At 44.9% G+C, this 15135-nt stretch overlaps 1 protein-coding gene across 1 annotated transcript; it reads right to left on the minus strand.

Annotated features, from left to right (window-relative positions):
* Window positions 1-544: 544 nt before the first annotated feature.
* ZMPSTE24 (zinc metallopeptidase STE24) lies at window positions 545-14910 on the minus strand. The gene is made up of 10 exons (XM_042885602.1): window positions 14775-14910; window positions 12768-12914; window positions 12050-12136; window positions 10281-10397; window positions 7398-7550; window positions 6165-6306; window positions 4764-4924; window positions 3981-4085; window positions 2152-2295; window positions 545-1825 (listed from the first exon to the last, which is right to left on the minus strand). Exons 1-10 carry the CDS (start codon window positions 14889-14891, stop codon window positions 1601-1603), a joined length of 1398 nt encoding a protein of 465 aa, XP_042741536.1. The 5' UTR covers window positions 14892-14910; the 3' UTR covers window positions 545-1600.
* Window positions 14911-15135: the final 225 nt, after the last annotated feature.

The following is a 15135-nucleotide window of genomic DNA, read 5'->3' on the forward strand; positions in this document are numbered from 1 at the left end:
CAAATTCTTTACTTGAGAGGCTGCAAGGTGCAGGCACTGCTGCCCAGAACTGTGGGTGCCCCATCCCTGGAGTTGCCCAAGGCCAAGAATGGAGTACAGGGCAGCCCAACCTGGTGGGGGGCACCCAGCCCATGAGGAGGAGCTGGAACTGGATGATCATTAAGGTCCCTTCACCCACACCATCCTATGATTTTTTTATTTCCAAAAATATTATAGGCTGCTCCTCTAAAACTGTGTCCTAAATCCCTATCTGTAGTTTTGCTTCACATTCTTTAGTTTATAAATACAAATCATACATAATCTATTCCTACTGCTCCTGAGGCATCATCATGCCCACCATCTCAGAATTCTCCCAATTCTCCCTGTGACCAAAAAAACAAATGTAAGCTAATAGCAAAGTGTTGGAGAATGTTCAGGCACTCAAAAGGATCAGATCTTGCTTTGATTTGTTGTCTCTGCACAAAACTGAGAAGAGCATTTCAACTTAGAACATACAGGAAATCAGATTTTTATATAAAGTTTTTGCATTCAGTCCACTCTGACGGCACATACAAACCCACATTTAATTTCTATCTTTATTCAAAAGTAAATTCAATTCCACATCTCACCTGTGATGACAGATGCAGAAGCCATTTCTCCAAATAACCCTTTACCCTTCCCCAACCTATACAAACAAACCGTATCTTGGATTACTTGTATTACAGTGATCACGAGCAATATTTTCTGAGTTCCCACACTGTTTCAGTTAAGTCCATATGAATGAAAAAACCCTCTGCAGACCTCAGAATTAAAGTTCGACATGAACGCACAGCCTGAGCATCAGACCTCTTCCATATACACAATTAAATTTGGCAAAGATTGACAGAAATGAAGGAACCGAGGTGTGGAAATGCTGTTAACCATTATGCTTACAAGAGGAGGAAGACCAAAGAACTTACAACTTTCTTTAATGCATGGGTCCTGTCTTCACTTCTCCATCACATTCTTCTGCACCCCCAGAATGGAGGACAGCCCAATCCCCCCTATACCAATACTGAATACAGACTAATCCTCATTTTCAAGGAGGCCATGATTTATTTCTTTGACTCTGACTCAACCGTATTGCTACATTTCAGAGAAACAGCATTTTCCCTTATGGCAGACATGGATTTAACTCCAGCAGAAAGGCTCATACCTGCATTAAACTCTTTTTAAACACAGTGACCGGCTAGTACGGTTATGATGTGAGAAACCATAGCATTCAAAACCTCTTCATTGTGAGTGAAGGTGGAGACAGAGAAAGTTCACAGAACACCAAGAAGGGGAAAAGAATCAAAACCAATGTAAAATTTAAGAAATAGGTGCCTCAAAATATTATATTTTTCTCCCCTTACAAATCTATACGGAGATAAAAGCCAGAGCATAGGAGGCGTGGCCTTCACCCAGGACTTTATTCTAAATTAAGTTCCACCACTTTGTTTTTGTTAAAAAATAAAAAGTCATAATTTAATACTGTTTCAAGATTCTTGGATTTGTCGTGCTGTTAACATCACACCCGTTTTTAAGAGATGCTCCTAACTTTGCCTCTGGATGGAAGCGCTGTCTGCCCCACAGGCTGCTGTCACTCTTGCTTTGCTTCTTTCAAGGCTTGCAGTCTTTCTAAAAGGGGTGGATGGGAATAATGCCACATTGAAAAGATCCAGTCAGAAACAGGGAATCCTAAGTTATCTTTGTTTAGTTTGATCAAAGCAGAATATAGGTCTTTAGCCTTTCCAAGTTCCTTGGCAAATGCATCTGCTTGAAACTCAAATCGTCGGCTTAATACAGTCAAGCAAAAGGAGAGAATCTGTGGAGAGAAATACATTAAAATTACCTAAAAATTCAACCATCTGCACTTTCTTTACACTGTCAGTGAACAGACACTGCTGTACCTTCCTGCCCCCATCCCACACATCACTGTGGCTGTAGATTGAGCTCATAAGATTTGTCCAGGCCATACCCCCAACTGGGAGTCTTACATGGAGCAGTAACGATCTTTATGAAACAGGAATAGCAGAGCTACCTGAAACTTCCAACTTTTCTCCACAGTAATAATACAGTCAACGTAAAATTGTTATTTAAACAGGACAATACTTCAGCACCTGCATCTGAAAGACAAGTTCAAAACCATACCTCATTGTAAGGTGAAAAAATGAACTGGAAAATAATCATCAAGCCTATCAGGGTCGGCTGAGTCTCGTAGAAGCCAAATGCAGCAAAGAGTTCTTTTCGACCAATCAGAACAGCAAACAAGAAGAAGCAGAGGAAGGAATTCATCTAGAGAAATGTAACAGCATTCTTGATTAAGATGAGCTTTTCATCCAAGTCTAATATATGCCCTAAAATATAATTGGTTTGCATATAAGCTCCACAGGAAAGATAAAAAGAAATCCAAACAGATTACTTCAGAACTCATATGTGCAGAGGAGCAAGCAGTTGGCTTTCACCAGCTTTCTGAGGGTGCATGCAATTAAAAAACTCATTGTTTTGGTCCAGGGCAACGTGCTCCACGTGTCCCTGCTAGAGCAGGGCACTGGGTCCGATGGCCTCTGGAGTCCCTCCCAGCCTCATCCACTTTGTGACTTCGTGTTATTTTCTGTCAGTGACCTAAAAAGATGCCTCAGGTAGCGAAGGAAGACAAAAAGGCAACACAACAAGACAACTGATAGGGAACACTGAAGACAATCTATTTCCTTGGATTTAAGCGTGGGTTCCAACATGTTTAAAGATGAACCATGTGTGTGCACATCACTCAAAGCAGTATCTGCTGTTTGTTCCATCATACACCTGCTCCTAGCAACAATGTTTGTTTCCATCTAATCCAATATGTGCCCATTGCTTGGTAGGATGTCCAGAAGCAGCTCCCTGCTTTACCATGGTGTGCAGGGAAGCAGATTAGTGCCTTTTCCATTCCTGCAAACAGCTGTTTTTAGAGTAATGTGGAATGTGGCAAATAACACTCACTGTTCAAACACACAGGACAGAAGAGAGATAGTGGCAATAAGAATCAACATAAGAAATAAAACATTGCAGAAAAATTGGTGAAAATTTCAGGAAGTGAAGGTAAAGCTTCCTTCAAAGTTTATCTATTACAGCAAGATTATATCTAAATAGTGGCAAAAACATCAGTCATTACTTTATCATTAGTAGGGATCAACACCAATATCAAAAGTTGGAATATAATTGCATTAATCAAAGTAGAAAGAATGTCACTGGAGGGTTTAGTGTCATGAATAAGAAAAACATAGCATGGAATCAGAGATTGTCTTAAGCAGTGATGTAACCTGAAAAAAAAAAACATTAATAGCTCTAGAGAAAAAAGAGAATAACATTCCTGCACTCATCAACAGGAGAAAAGAAAAAAGTTGGGAATCTGAAAAGATGGGTGCGTGATAATTGGAAAAAAGTTAGATTACACCATGATAGACTTGATAATAATTAACATAGAGTACATAGCTGTGAACTGGAAACCAAAACATCTGAAATTAGGAAGTAAGATATTTGGGGAAGGAATTCCCTTACACTGTGCTACAACCAGAGGCACATGCACGAATAAATGGACCATCGGGCTCCTTTCATTCCAACGTGAAGTTGCCCAACCTCCAGAGATTGCTTTGATACTAAATCCCGATTTGGGCACACAACAAGAATTGCAAATAATGTTATTTACCAATAAGCAATGCACAAGGCAGGACAAAACAAGTAAATAAGTAAATAAAATAGAAATACCCTCTGAGTCAGATTTCATAACTGGCAATCATGTTCCTCCCTTCTTCTGCAAGGAGCAAGAGCAATTCTCTGGTTCATGCTACCCACCAACCAGGTGGGGCAAGGAAGGGACGGGAAGGTACCGCACACTCAGTAAAGATACAAAAATGAAAACAAAAGGGGAAAAAAAAAAAGAAAAACAACTGGAAACAATAACTTGAAACAATCACCACCACCAGTTTGTCATGACTTACCTGGCTGATAATAATGTTTTTGACAGTGTGACCTAGCTTCCAGTGACCCAATTCATGACCAAGGACAGCCAGAACTTCTTCATTCTTACATCCTTGCTTTTTATTCTGAGGGAAGAAAGTCAAACTGAGCACAGCTGAACATATTTTTCACTTCTTGTTCTCTTAAGTCACTTAAGTTTCCCAAGACCAGCACTGCTATGCTCTTCCATTCTACCAACACATACAAGTTCTTAGTGAGGCTTTTTCAAGATGATATTCGGAAAATACAAAGTTGTGAGTTCAACAGTCTTTCTACCATGAAGCAGTGATGTCTCATTTCTATCTGTGCAAACATTTCTCAGCAGACCTGGAACAATGCTGGAAAATCTCCCAAACTCTCTCCAAAGCACCAAAGCTCTTGCCTGCAAGTAAGAGGCAATCCTATGATGCACTGATAAGCAAAGCACTCCCTTCAAAGGGAAGCTTACCTACAGCAGTCCCAAGAGTAGACACAAAAGCTAAAAACCCAAACAGGTCCCTCATTCCATCAGTTGCATTTGTTACGTGCAGAAAAACAATGTTTGCTAAAGCCCCTGTGGACTTCTGAGGTCTGTGGTTATTGGCACCCACACACTGCCAAGCCTAGAAATTCCACTTTGTAACCATTCAGGGATACTTTGATGATGGAATTTGGGATTTCAGCATCCCACTTAGGACCCTTAGGACACAAGGGATAATCTCACCAGTAAGTAAACATAAATAACAGAATGAAAGACATTGGGAGGGTAGGGAAGCATAACTCACTTTTGTTTTAGACTTTGTTTCTTCATTCTCACCCTCTTCTCCTTCTCCTGGTTCTTTGTTCAATGCAGAATAATCTTCCAGGAGCGTGTCAAACAGCACTATCCGCTTATTCTTGAAGAATCCATAGAAGTAAGCATTGCTATGAGAAGAACGCTTAGAACCTGACAGGGAAGAACTAACATTAGAGACCACAGTTCAGATAATCCTGCTCATCAAAGCTTATACATAAAATCTTAGACAGAATGGATGCTTTCAAAGGAATTGCCAAAGTCCTGATACAACACAGACACACTCAAGCAAATGATTTCATGGGCTGAAGTGCATTTTAAGTAGAATTTATCTCTTTTACTGACTGCAATAGAGAAATAACATTTTTCATTGTTAAACAAACAAACAAACAGCCAAGTGAAGATCTGCTATCCAAAAAAGAGAAAACAATGTCTATTGTAATATCAGGTTCAGAGTGGAAAAAGAATTCTGCAAAGAACTTGTGCTGCTCCCCCAGCAAAGTCCTGTCATGGATTCATTCGGAATTGTCTGAAAGTGACAGAAAGGACTATTCACAATTCTGAAGCTGTAGGAGCAGATAAGGAAAGAGAAGATGAAGAGATGCAGTCCATTATAATTGTTTGAAATAGGCAATTTTTTAGTTATTTTCATCTAAATCACCTGAATGGTGGACCTACAGGCTCTTTCTATTACTGATAGAATTTAGGCCAGTAAAATCATCTCTTTCCATAGAACAGACTGCTTCAGTTGATCCCAACAAGTTGTCTAGGTCAAAGGAACTGTTCAATTTGTCTATTTTTTTTTTGCCTATAGACAGGAGCCGTTGCAAATCCAGACTGAATAAGGGCTCCATGGGAGAAGAGGTGGAATTTGGCTCCATTTATTCCAGCAAAAGATCAGGTACTTCAGGCTGAAGGCACACTCCCACTGTGTGTTCATCAGCTGCATCAACTCCTCAGGGCATAGGATATCCATTGTCTCATTGCCAACCCAAGGTACACACATGGTAACTTCAGCACTCAACCATGACAGACGGGCAGAGGAAGAAGCTGCTCAGAGCACGAGGCCTCAGCATCCAGTCCCTCTGCATCAAGGAAATCCCATGACCAGCTACAAGGCAGCAATGTCTTTTGGCAACACATGGCAACCTCTATGAAAGCATTTGCAGGGAAGGAACCTTTGTAACCTAGCTGTTACTGAACGAACCCTGAAATTAACAGGCTTTGTTGCACATCACCAATTACTGGTTATGAACTTGAGAGAGCCAAGACACAGTGCAGTGAAACGCTGGAAAGAAGACATCCGTAGAGCAGAATCCAGATCAGCAGGGGCTCAACGCTCTTAAGGATGCCAGGAAAGAAAACTGAAAATCCACAGATTTCAAAGTCTCACCTTCAACAACATACACCTTCGTCAATGGGAAGTCAATGCTCTTTGCCATGACTTCAATTTGCTGCTTGAGCTCTCCCTCAGGAAGTGGAATGAATTTATCAAACAAAGGAGCAATGTAGTCTGCATAGATGGTAACAAGCACCTGAAAAAAGCCAAAACTGTGTTTAGTATTAACTACAGGCTAAGGAACTGATGGTCTTTATCACAAAACCTTGCTGTGAGTTACCATATCTCTTCCCATTGGTACCAGATGCAGACTGAGCAAAAAGGCCAGGGCTAGAGCAACACTCTGGCAGAAAGAAAAGCTGAACTTCTTTCCCTTGCTCTCTGGACCTACAAAGCTTGCTTTCTTTCTTTTTTTTTCCCCTTTTTTTCTTTTAATAAAAGGACAGGACTGGGAGAAAGTTTAAGTTCTAGTTAGAGGAAAGGGACAAAGTGTGTGGGCATGGGCTTAACCCTCAGGAAGAGGGGAGAGAGAAGGGGGAGGTGGGAGAAGAGGGAAACACGAAGAAAAAATCCTGGAAGATCTTTTAGCAGTATTTGTGAGCTAGACTCACCGCTTCAGCAGGGCACTGCTGCTACTATACTGTGTCACCATGGAGCTCCACATCAAACATGAAATCATTTTAATGGATACAAAAGGATCCTTCAATTACCAATTCAGTCTATAAAAGCAGATATACCAGCAGGGCAAGAAATGGAAACCTGTTAATTGTCTCAGTGCAAAGTAAAACAACTGCAAACTGGTGTTTCGTTATGTGGAAAAGAAGCCCTGTGGGAATATTACTGACCAAGGCACATTTTGTCTTGTCTTGTTAAACCAGTGGTCATTGTCTTGGCTCCCTTTCTATAGGTACAAAAAAAGAAAAAACAGAATCATAGAACCACCAAGATGGGAAAAGACCTCTAAGAGCATCCAGTCCAACCATCCTATCGTTATGTAGCATTTTAATTCCAGTACCTGTTCTAAAGTTTTTTGAATGTTTATTTTCCGCTGAACCAATGCAAAATAAATCAAATCTAAAATATCAAATTAGCATGGGCAATTAATATGAGCTATTACTGCTGAACAGGTGCAGTGAAAACATGACAAAATATTTATTAAACACTGCAGGCACCAAAACTCCCAGGAGATGCAGATTCTTTCCTATGTTCTTTTCAGTTATGTATTTTGTGCAGGTCAGCACACCAAGCCATGTATTTGGAAGAACCCAAACATACCCTCGTACTCACCAAGGACACAACTAATGTGAAGAGCCAGGCGTAGATGAAGAAGTAGTCTCCCCCTATTTTAATAATATAAAGCAGAAGGGATGTCACTGGCAACAGAATGCACTGTGTCACGATAAACTTCTTGATGGCATCCTTAAAAAAAAATCCCAGTGTCTGCAAAGGAAGGACAGCAGTGACATTTACAGTGTAAACACCAACGGGTCTCAGCAGTCAGTGAACTGATCCTTACACGGGACAAGCAGAAGCAAAATAAGACAAGTCATGAGACAACCAAGTGGCAATAACAATGTGTGGTAAGGAGAGCAGTCAGTTATAAAGGGTGGAAGAACTTCTTCAGCTCTGCTCGTAGCAGCTGTGGCTCCACATATCCACCTGGACTTGAGGCCCATGTGGCTGCACAGTTTGTTAGCAGGACCTGACCCAAACCTGAATTTTCTGGCATATACATCCTTCACCACAGAAGAAAAGGAGAACGTTAAGTTTATTTGCCTCTTAATTCATTTACCAATCAGTATTCCAGATATGGTGGAGTTTTAGAGAAATGGGAAGTGGAAAGAAACAAAGTTACATAGGATATTTTGTCTTTGAGCAGTTGCCTCAATTCATCTCAACTCAGTCACCAAGCTGATTGTCTGACCTGGAAAAGGGACAGAAGTCCTCCTGAAGACTTGCAGGTAGCAGCTGGGCCTTTTACCCCTATCAGAATTAGAATAACTTTATCAGGATGGATGTTTCATAGATGTTTAAAGGATGCTTCAAAGACCTCTACTTGAATCAAACTTCACTAGTGATTCTGCAGTGCAGTTACACTCCCAGCTAGCTCTGTCAGAAAATGTTCTTTCAGTACTTACAGCTATCTGCAAGGCACAGAAGTGAAGGGTTTATTATGTACAGATCCTTTCCAACAAGGCATTAAAAGCCCCATACTGTGTTAAAGATATGGAACTCGTCTGGAAAGAAAAACAAAAACCTGGTGAAACAACTTGGGGCAATAGTTTGGATAGATTTCAACTCTCTCTTTAATGCCAGCACCATGATCTAGGAGGAACAGAGCTATCCATTTTTATGGTGCTTTCTGACTTTGCTCCATCTCTTCTGACCTTTCTAAGGCAGGTGTAAACTCAAGAGAAACCCTCATTTCCATCAAGGCATTCTCATGGAAGAGTCAGCCTGAAGATCAGTTGCAAAGTGCCAGGTGTGAATCTGGCTCATTCACTCAAGGAGCCAGCCTACTGCTCTGAAATGAGTGGCAGAGAATCCGTGTTTGTAAGACAGCTGTTATGACAGACTGGATTTGAGCCAGACTTGGCATTCAGTTCTGGCATGAGGACCATTGTGGAGAAAAAAAGACGTAAGGAAAGGCAGCTCAATCCTCCTCACTCTCACTAAAGCATTCAGAGAAACTACAGAGCTTCTGTGAGCTGTCTCAAGGCAGTTTTAAAGAGCTGCTAAGGTCAGGTTTTGGCCCTCTGCTTCCCTACAGACAAAGGGTCTGATCAGTGCTGTGAGCCTACCATGCACTCTGCAAGGTTACTGATGTTTAAGTGAAGCTGTCCATCCATCAGCTGGTCCCCAGTTTGCTCTACCTTTACTACATCACAGGTCCTAATTTTGACAGTCTTAGGACTTTTGTGTTCCTGAAACAACCAGCTTGCAGAACTGGAACCAAGATGGTTCCCAATAAGGTAAGAGACAATCCAAGTACAGATCTGATGCAACTGCAAAGGACTGACATGAGAGATAATCAAAGAGGCTTTCTGATGGATATTTAAGGATTTTCAATATCAAAGGCATGTCTAAGGCAAGGCCAGGCCATAAACATACTGCAAGAACTGAGACTTGGTCAGCCTTTACAATCCCTGAGGACTGCAGAATAGAAGGGACAGAGAGAGAACAAACCAAGTACATTGCACAGATATTCTGGTTTGGCATTTGCCAGAAGAAAAACTCCTCATGCTCTGGAAACACGGGGACATTCACCCTTCCCTCAACAGGAGCTCCCTATTAAGTCTGCAGAAGAGAAGGGAACTTCTAGTTCTCTAATTCAGATTCACTCAGATACAAACGACCACCTACATCAACACTCTGAGAATGAGTACTTCCTTACTAGTATGAAAAAGAGAAGAAAAATATTTTTAAAAGATGCACATGTTTTCCAGCTTTGCTAGAGCAACGTTTTCAGAAGGACAGGTTTTCATGTCAAACAAGAGCTCAACGGAGCACAAGAGTTCCGAGCTGGTCACAAGCTTAAGTCTCATCCAGAACAATCTTGCTTCCCACACACTGGAGTAGCAGCTGCCATTGGCACAGTTTCAGAAGACACACATACAGCTGTCAAGGAAAAACTGTAGTGACAATTTTCAAAGTTGAGCTTCCCCAGAAAGAAAACAGTGCACCAGTACAGAACAGAGGTGGACAAAGACGACGCTGGGAGCACCACCGCACTGGGTTTATGAGGCAAAGTTCTGGGAGGAGTAGGGCTGAACTTGTGCTTGGTGCAAGCAGAGCACAGCACGGCCCCGTGTCAGCTCAGGGGCAGCCCCAGCTGCTCCAACAGGGCTCAGCTGCTACCAGAGCTGAGCTGCCAAGTAATGCCAGGGTGCTCTGGGAGAGCAACAGCAGATGGGAGACAGGAGGGAGAAGCTGAGAGAATGAATCAGGTAGATGCTACAGGCAGCACAGAGAAGGAGGGCAGGAGCTGCTGCAGGCACAGAGCAGCAGTTCCCTGCAGTCCAGGAGAGGCTGGAGGAGCAGGCTGGCCCCCTGCAGCCGGGGGGCACGACACAGGGCAGATCTTCATCTCAGAAAATACCTCAGCCCACTCAACCTACCAAAGCTATGGAAGATATTAGGTCAGTACACAGGTTGCCCACTATACAATACCTGCTGATTGAAGCCATGTTTCTCTTCTATGACAAAAGTGTTATATAAACTCCATGGGAGACCAGTCAGGGCACTGAACAGCGTCGCGAGCAGCAGGAACACCAACGACTGAACGATCTGAAAGCAAAACAAAAGAGCTGATATTCACTGACCTATACTGATTAACATTCCTGCTGTCAAAAAGGATTCCATGTCAGTAGTGTAACTGAATCTGGTTAGAAGCTAAAGCTAGATGCATTCACAGAAACAGCATTTCTGAGTGTTAGATTACTGACTGCTGGAGCAGCCTCCCTTGCACCAAAGCAAACTGTTTTCATAAAGGATCTGGTGCTTGATGCTTGAACACTTTGATTTGTGTTCAGCAGTAGACCCAGCTAATTGTGAGAACAGCCCTTTCTGATCTTAGCTTCTAGCACACACAGAGATGGAAGTTCCCCCACATCCACACTGTTGCTGCAGTGTGTAGGCACTGCTCAGAACTTCTTCAGAATACAAACCAGGATGTCATCATGTATCTCAGACGTCTCATGGAGCAGCTGGAGATAAGAGAGGCCACTACTCAGGTCTGCTTAGAAAGGAAACTTTTTACCACTGACTTCTGAGTAGAACAGAGGTCAACTGTCCAAAAAGCGATAGCTTTAAATCTCAGAAGTTATTTATGTGCCTTCTGCAGAACTTTTGAAGTAGAGGAGTAATGAATCCATAATGACTAAACTATTTATTCTGGGGAAATCTCACCGTGTAATTTAAAGAAAAACACCTTAGACAAAACTGGCACGACCACCTCCCTGTGATCATATGGCTTTCAAGTGGTTTTTATGATGGTAGAGAGAGGTTTTCAAGAGATGTGTTTCTGTTTGCTCACTCAGGCAGCAGACAGAGGAGATACATCAGAACTGACACAACCTAAGAGTGAAGCAGAGGACACCAAGCTTTCCTTACCCTAAACTGAGGGCACCTGATGATAACCCAGCTATGGGAGCAGAAGGAATGATGGACATTTCCTTTGCACAGGTATATTTATTTTTCCTGCTCTAAGACAAAAATAAAAAAGAAGGCACATTATTTATTTGTGGGGGTCATCTCAATAGAGTACCTTGGGCTTAAGTGATTGAAGCAGGAAGAAGTATGACACCTCAAAGGTGCCATCAGATGAGGGGGTTTTCTTGACACGTCAAATCTTCTCTAGAATAGGAAAGTGTCTGGAACAGAACTCCTCCTTTCTCATTTGGAGGAGAGACTCCAACTCCTCAAGAAAATGGGTGAGAAAGGACATTTCATGCAAAACTGGATGCCTTGGCCATCACACGTCGTCTTTGAGACTCAGCCACTGAAAGTAACCCCACAGGTTCAACCTCCCCCCTCAGTGCTGCTTGTAGGACCCACCATGGAAGAGCTGGCAGCAATAGCCACTGCTGTGGTGTGACAGCAGGGATGTCTGACACACTCTCCTGTATTTGATATCCCACGCTGTGACAGGCGAAAGCTTTCATCTATCAGAAAGTGGTCCTGAGAGGGGGAACAAAGAACCCCTAAGCCTGCATCCCCCTGTGCTGCCATCCTGACACCACAGAACAGCTTTGTTCAAAGTGAGCAGAAGCTTTTTCTGGACTGCTTGAAGGTCCAAACAAAGCCCTGATCAAAACATCTACAATACTTAAAATATAAAAGCCTGTAAGCCCCATCTGCCACCTCAGCTAGCTGAAGCGGTGCTGAGATGTGGGTCACTCCATGTTTAATGCTTTCTGTAGCATTTCAAGACTGCTTACCTCATATTCTGGTCCAAACCCAGCACGGCCTGAAATCTGACCAGACAGATTCCAGAGAAAAGGAATTCCTCCGCAGATGAGAATCATCTGGAAAACAAAAACACAAACCACAGAGCCCACATGAAGCAGGCTGTCACCTTGTGCTGCTATGATTTCAGCATGAGAAGTGACTTCAGAGGATGAATCAGAAGAGTTTTGTAATTAGGTTTTCCCCTTCTCTTCCCCTGACCTCAGCTCTATCTTTTCCATATACAAAAGCACTCGTTGCCCATTGTAACTCTCTTAAGAAGGACCTTTTGGTATTCCTCCTGTTCTCACAGGTTTGTCTCTCTATCTCCTGCTCAATTTGAACCTACAAGTCAAACAGCTGTAGCCTTTCAAACACAGAGTTTGTATTTGTAATAATTGAAAATCACTCCAATAGTCCTTAATTACTTGGAAAGCATAATGGCTCAGCTGTGCCCCAACGCATAACTACACAGGTTGTGGCTGTGCAGGATTATTCAGCACTGCACAGAGAAATCACTTGCTACCTGAATCATCTCTTCTTTTCACAAGGCAATACAGCCACAAACAAGAAACACGGAGCCTGAGCCATTCAAATTTCAGTCTGATGTGAGGTGCCACAGTGCCAACAGCACAGGATCACTCCAAAGTATTTCACAATTCCTTCACCATGAAAATCACCCCCTGATGCTGGAGCAGCTCTGGTACTTACAGTGCCCTCCAGCTCTGAGTAAAGCCCTGACCAGAAGCTGAAAGTGCTCTTGTCCAACTGATACAGACGAGATTTTTCAAACGTTTCTGAATCCATGATCTGTCCCAGTTCCCATGGCACGTGTGTTGTTGTCCTGTACACCCGTCTCTGAAAAAGAGAAAGAAACTTCAAACTGACTTCCAGTGTTCTGAAGGGGAGAAATAAGACTGACAGAAGTATGGCATGGCAAATGCTCACCAGCCACCCCAGAAAGGGAAAAAAAACAAAAAAAAAAACCTGAAAAACTCCATAGGAAAACAAATACTCCAAAGTTCTTGTTTTCTGTGACATTCCAAATCTACAATCAATGCACAACTGCCAGACCCAGAAACCGAGCTGCTTGCTTACCCATTTCTAACACAAAAAGTTGCTATATAAAGATCACAGAAAGCAATTCTTTCCATGGGGTAAGACTGACGGTGCTGTGATTGTGACTAAGCAGAGTTTCAAACCCACCACCACATCCTCTGTGAAATCATCCCTGTGAGTTGGCTGCATACACTGGGTGCGATTTCATTTTCGATCAAGAACTTTTCACTGTAAATTTCGGAAGTCTGCTCGCTGTTCTTCCATCCATCCTTGCCTCATTTCAATAGTTTTGCTCCTCCTCCAAGGAAAAGCTCCTCAGCTCTGTCACTTATCTCCTTCCTTCAAGCAGAGGATCAGGCTGCAGATCACCCAGTGGCTCACAGCAGCTGCCATTGCTGCTCCCCCCCTCCGAGATGCAGTTTGCTGTCTTCACAACAGCCCTCACAGTGCTGCACTCTGCGTGCGCTGCTGCGATGTGCCAACATGGCATCAAGGTGCACTGTGCCCCTCTCTCTGCCCAAGGGCACGGAGAATGGGGATGCACAGCAAGACAGGAGAGGACACAGCTGGGGCAAGGGGATATCCATAGAATCGTCTGAGTTGGATGAGACCTTTAAAGGCCACGTGGTCCAACTCCCCTGCAGTGAGCAGGGACACCCACAGCTCCATCAGCGCTCAGAGCCCCTCCAGCCTCACCTTGGGTGTCTGCAGGGATGGGCACCACCACCTCTCTGGGTAACCCATTCCAGTGATTCATCACCCTTATTGTATTCCAACTTATACCCAATGCAGATCTCCCCTCTTTGAAACCATTCCCCCATCCTATTGCCCTGCTAAAGAGTCTGTCCCCTTTCTTACAGCCCTTTCAGACACTCACAGACCCGTAGGTCTCCCCGCAGCCTTCCCTTCTCCAGCTGCACAGCCCAGCTCTCAGCCTGGCCTCGCAGGGAGGTGTTCCATCCCTGGGAGCATTTTTGTGGCCCTTCTCTGGACGCTCTCCAACAGCTCCACGTCTCTCCTGTCCTGAGGACTCCCCATCTGGGCGCAGTGCTGCAGGTGAGGTCTCAGCACACAGCAGAGGGGCAGATCCCCCGCTTTGGATGCAGCCAGGGTACGGTTGGCTGTGAGCTGCCGTGTCCAGCTGCCATCCATCAGTGCCTCCTTTTGGGCAGGGCTGTGCTCCGTCCTTACATCCCCAGCTCATACTGATGGTGATAGTGTTGCTGTGACCCAGGTGCAGACCTTGCACGTGGTTTTATTGAACCTCACGAGCTGGGCGCACCGCTCGTCCTACCCGGTTCCCTCCCGCCGCCATCCCGCACCGCAGGGCACCGCGCTCAGCAATAAGAACCGACGCGGCGGAGGAAGGCGGGACGCTGAGCCGAGGCGCGGAGGCCTTCAGCGCGGCACAGCGCCTTCACCGCACGGCTCGTTTGCAACCGAGCGGCACCGAGCGGCACCGAGCGGCACCGAGCGGCACCGAGCGGCACCGAGCGGCACCGAGCGGCACCGAGCGGCACCGAGCGGCACCGAGCCCCGCCCGACCCCCGCCGCGCGCCGGGAAAAAGCCGCGTGAAGGGGAAGCAGCTCCGACCGTCGGGCCGGGCTCTCCCCGCTCCCGCCCGTCGCCGGCCTCCGCTCAGACTCAGCCCCGCCGACCTGCCGGTGCGCCAGGAAGGCCTCCCACAGGTACACGGCCCAGGAGAAGAGCAGGACGGAGGTGAAGATGCGCTTCTCGGCGGGCAGCTCTGCCCACAGCTCGCCGGGCAGCGCCATGGCCCCGCGCCGCGCTCGCACTTCCTCCTTCCGCCGCCAGCGCTGCAGCGCCCCCTGCCGGAGCGGAGTAGCGACGCGGGGTGAACCCGGCTCTGCGGCGGAGGCAGCGAACGGCATGAAAGGAAACCCGAGCGCTGAGCGGGGGAAGGGACGGAGCCGGGCTGCCCGCTGGCAGCGCACAGCAAGGCCCAACTAAACAGAAGGAAATCTTGTTTTCACTGCGCAGGACGTGGGATGCGGGGGC

The sequence above is a fragment of the Lagopus leucura genome, unplaced genomic scaffold (assembly GCF_019238085.1).
Source record: "Lagopus leucura isolate 7727_CA_CO unplaced genomic scaffold, USGS_WTPT01 Super-Scaffold_100051, whole genome shotgun sequence".
Lineage (NCBI taxonomy): Eukaryota > Metazoa > Chordata > Aves > Galliformes > Phasianidae > Lagopus > Lagopus leucura.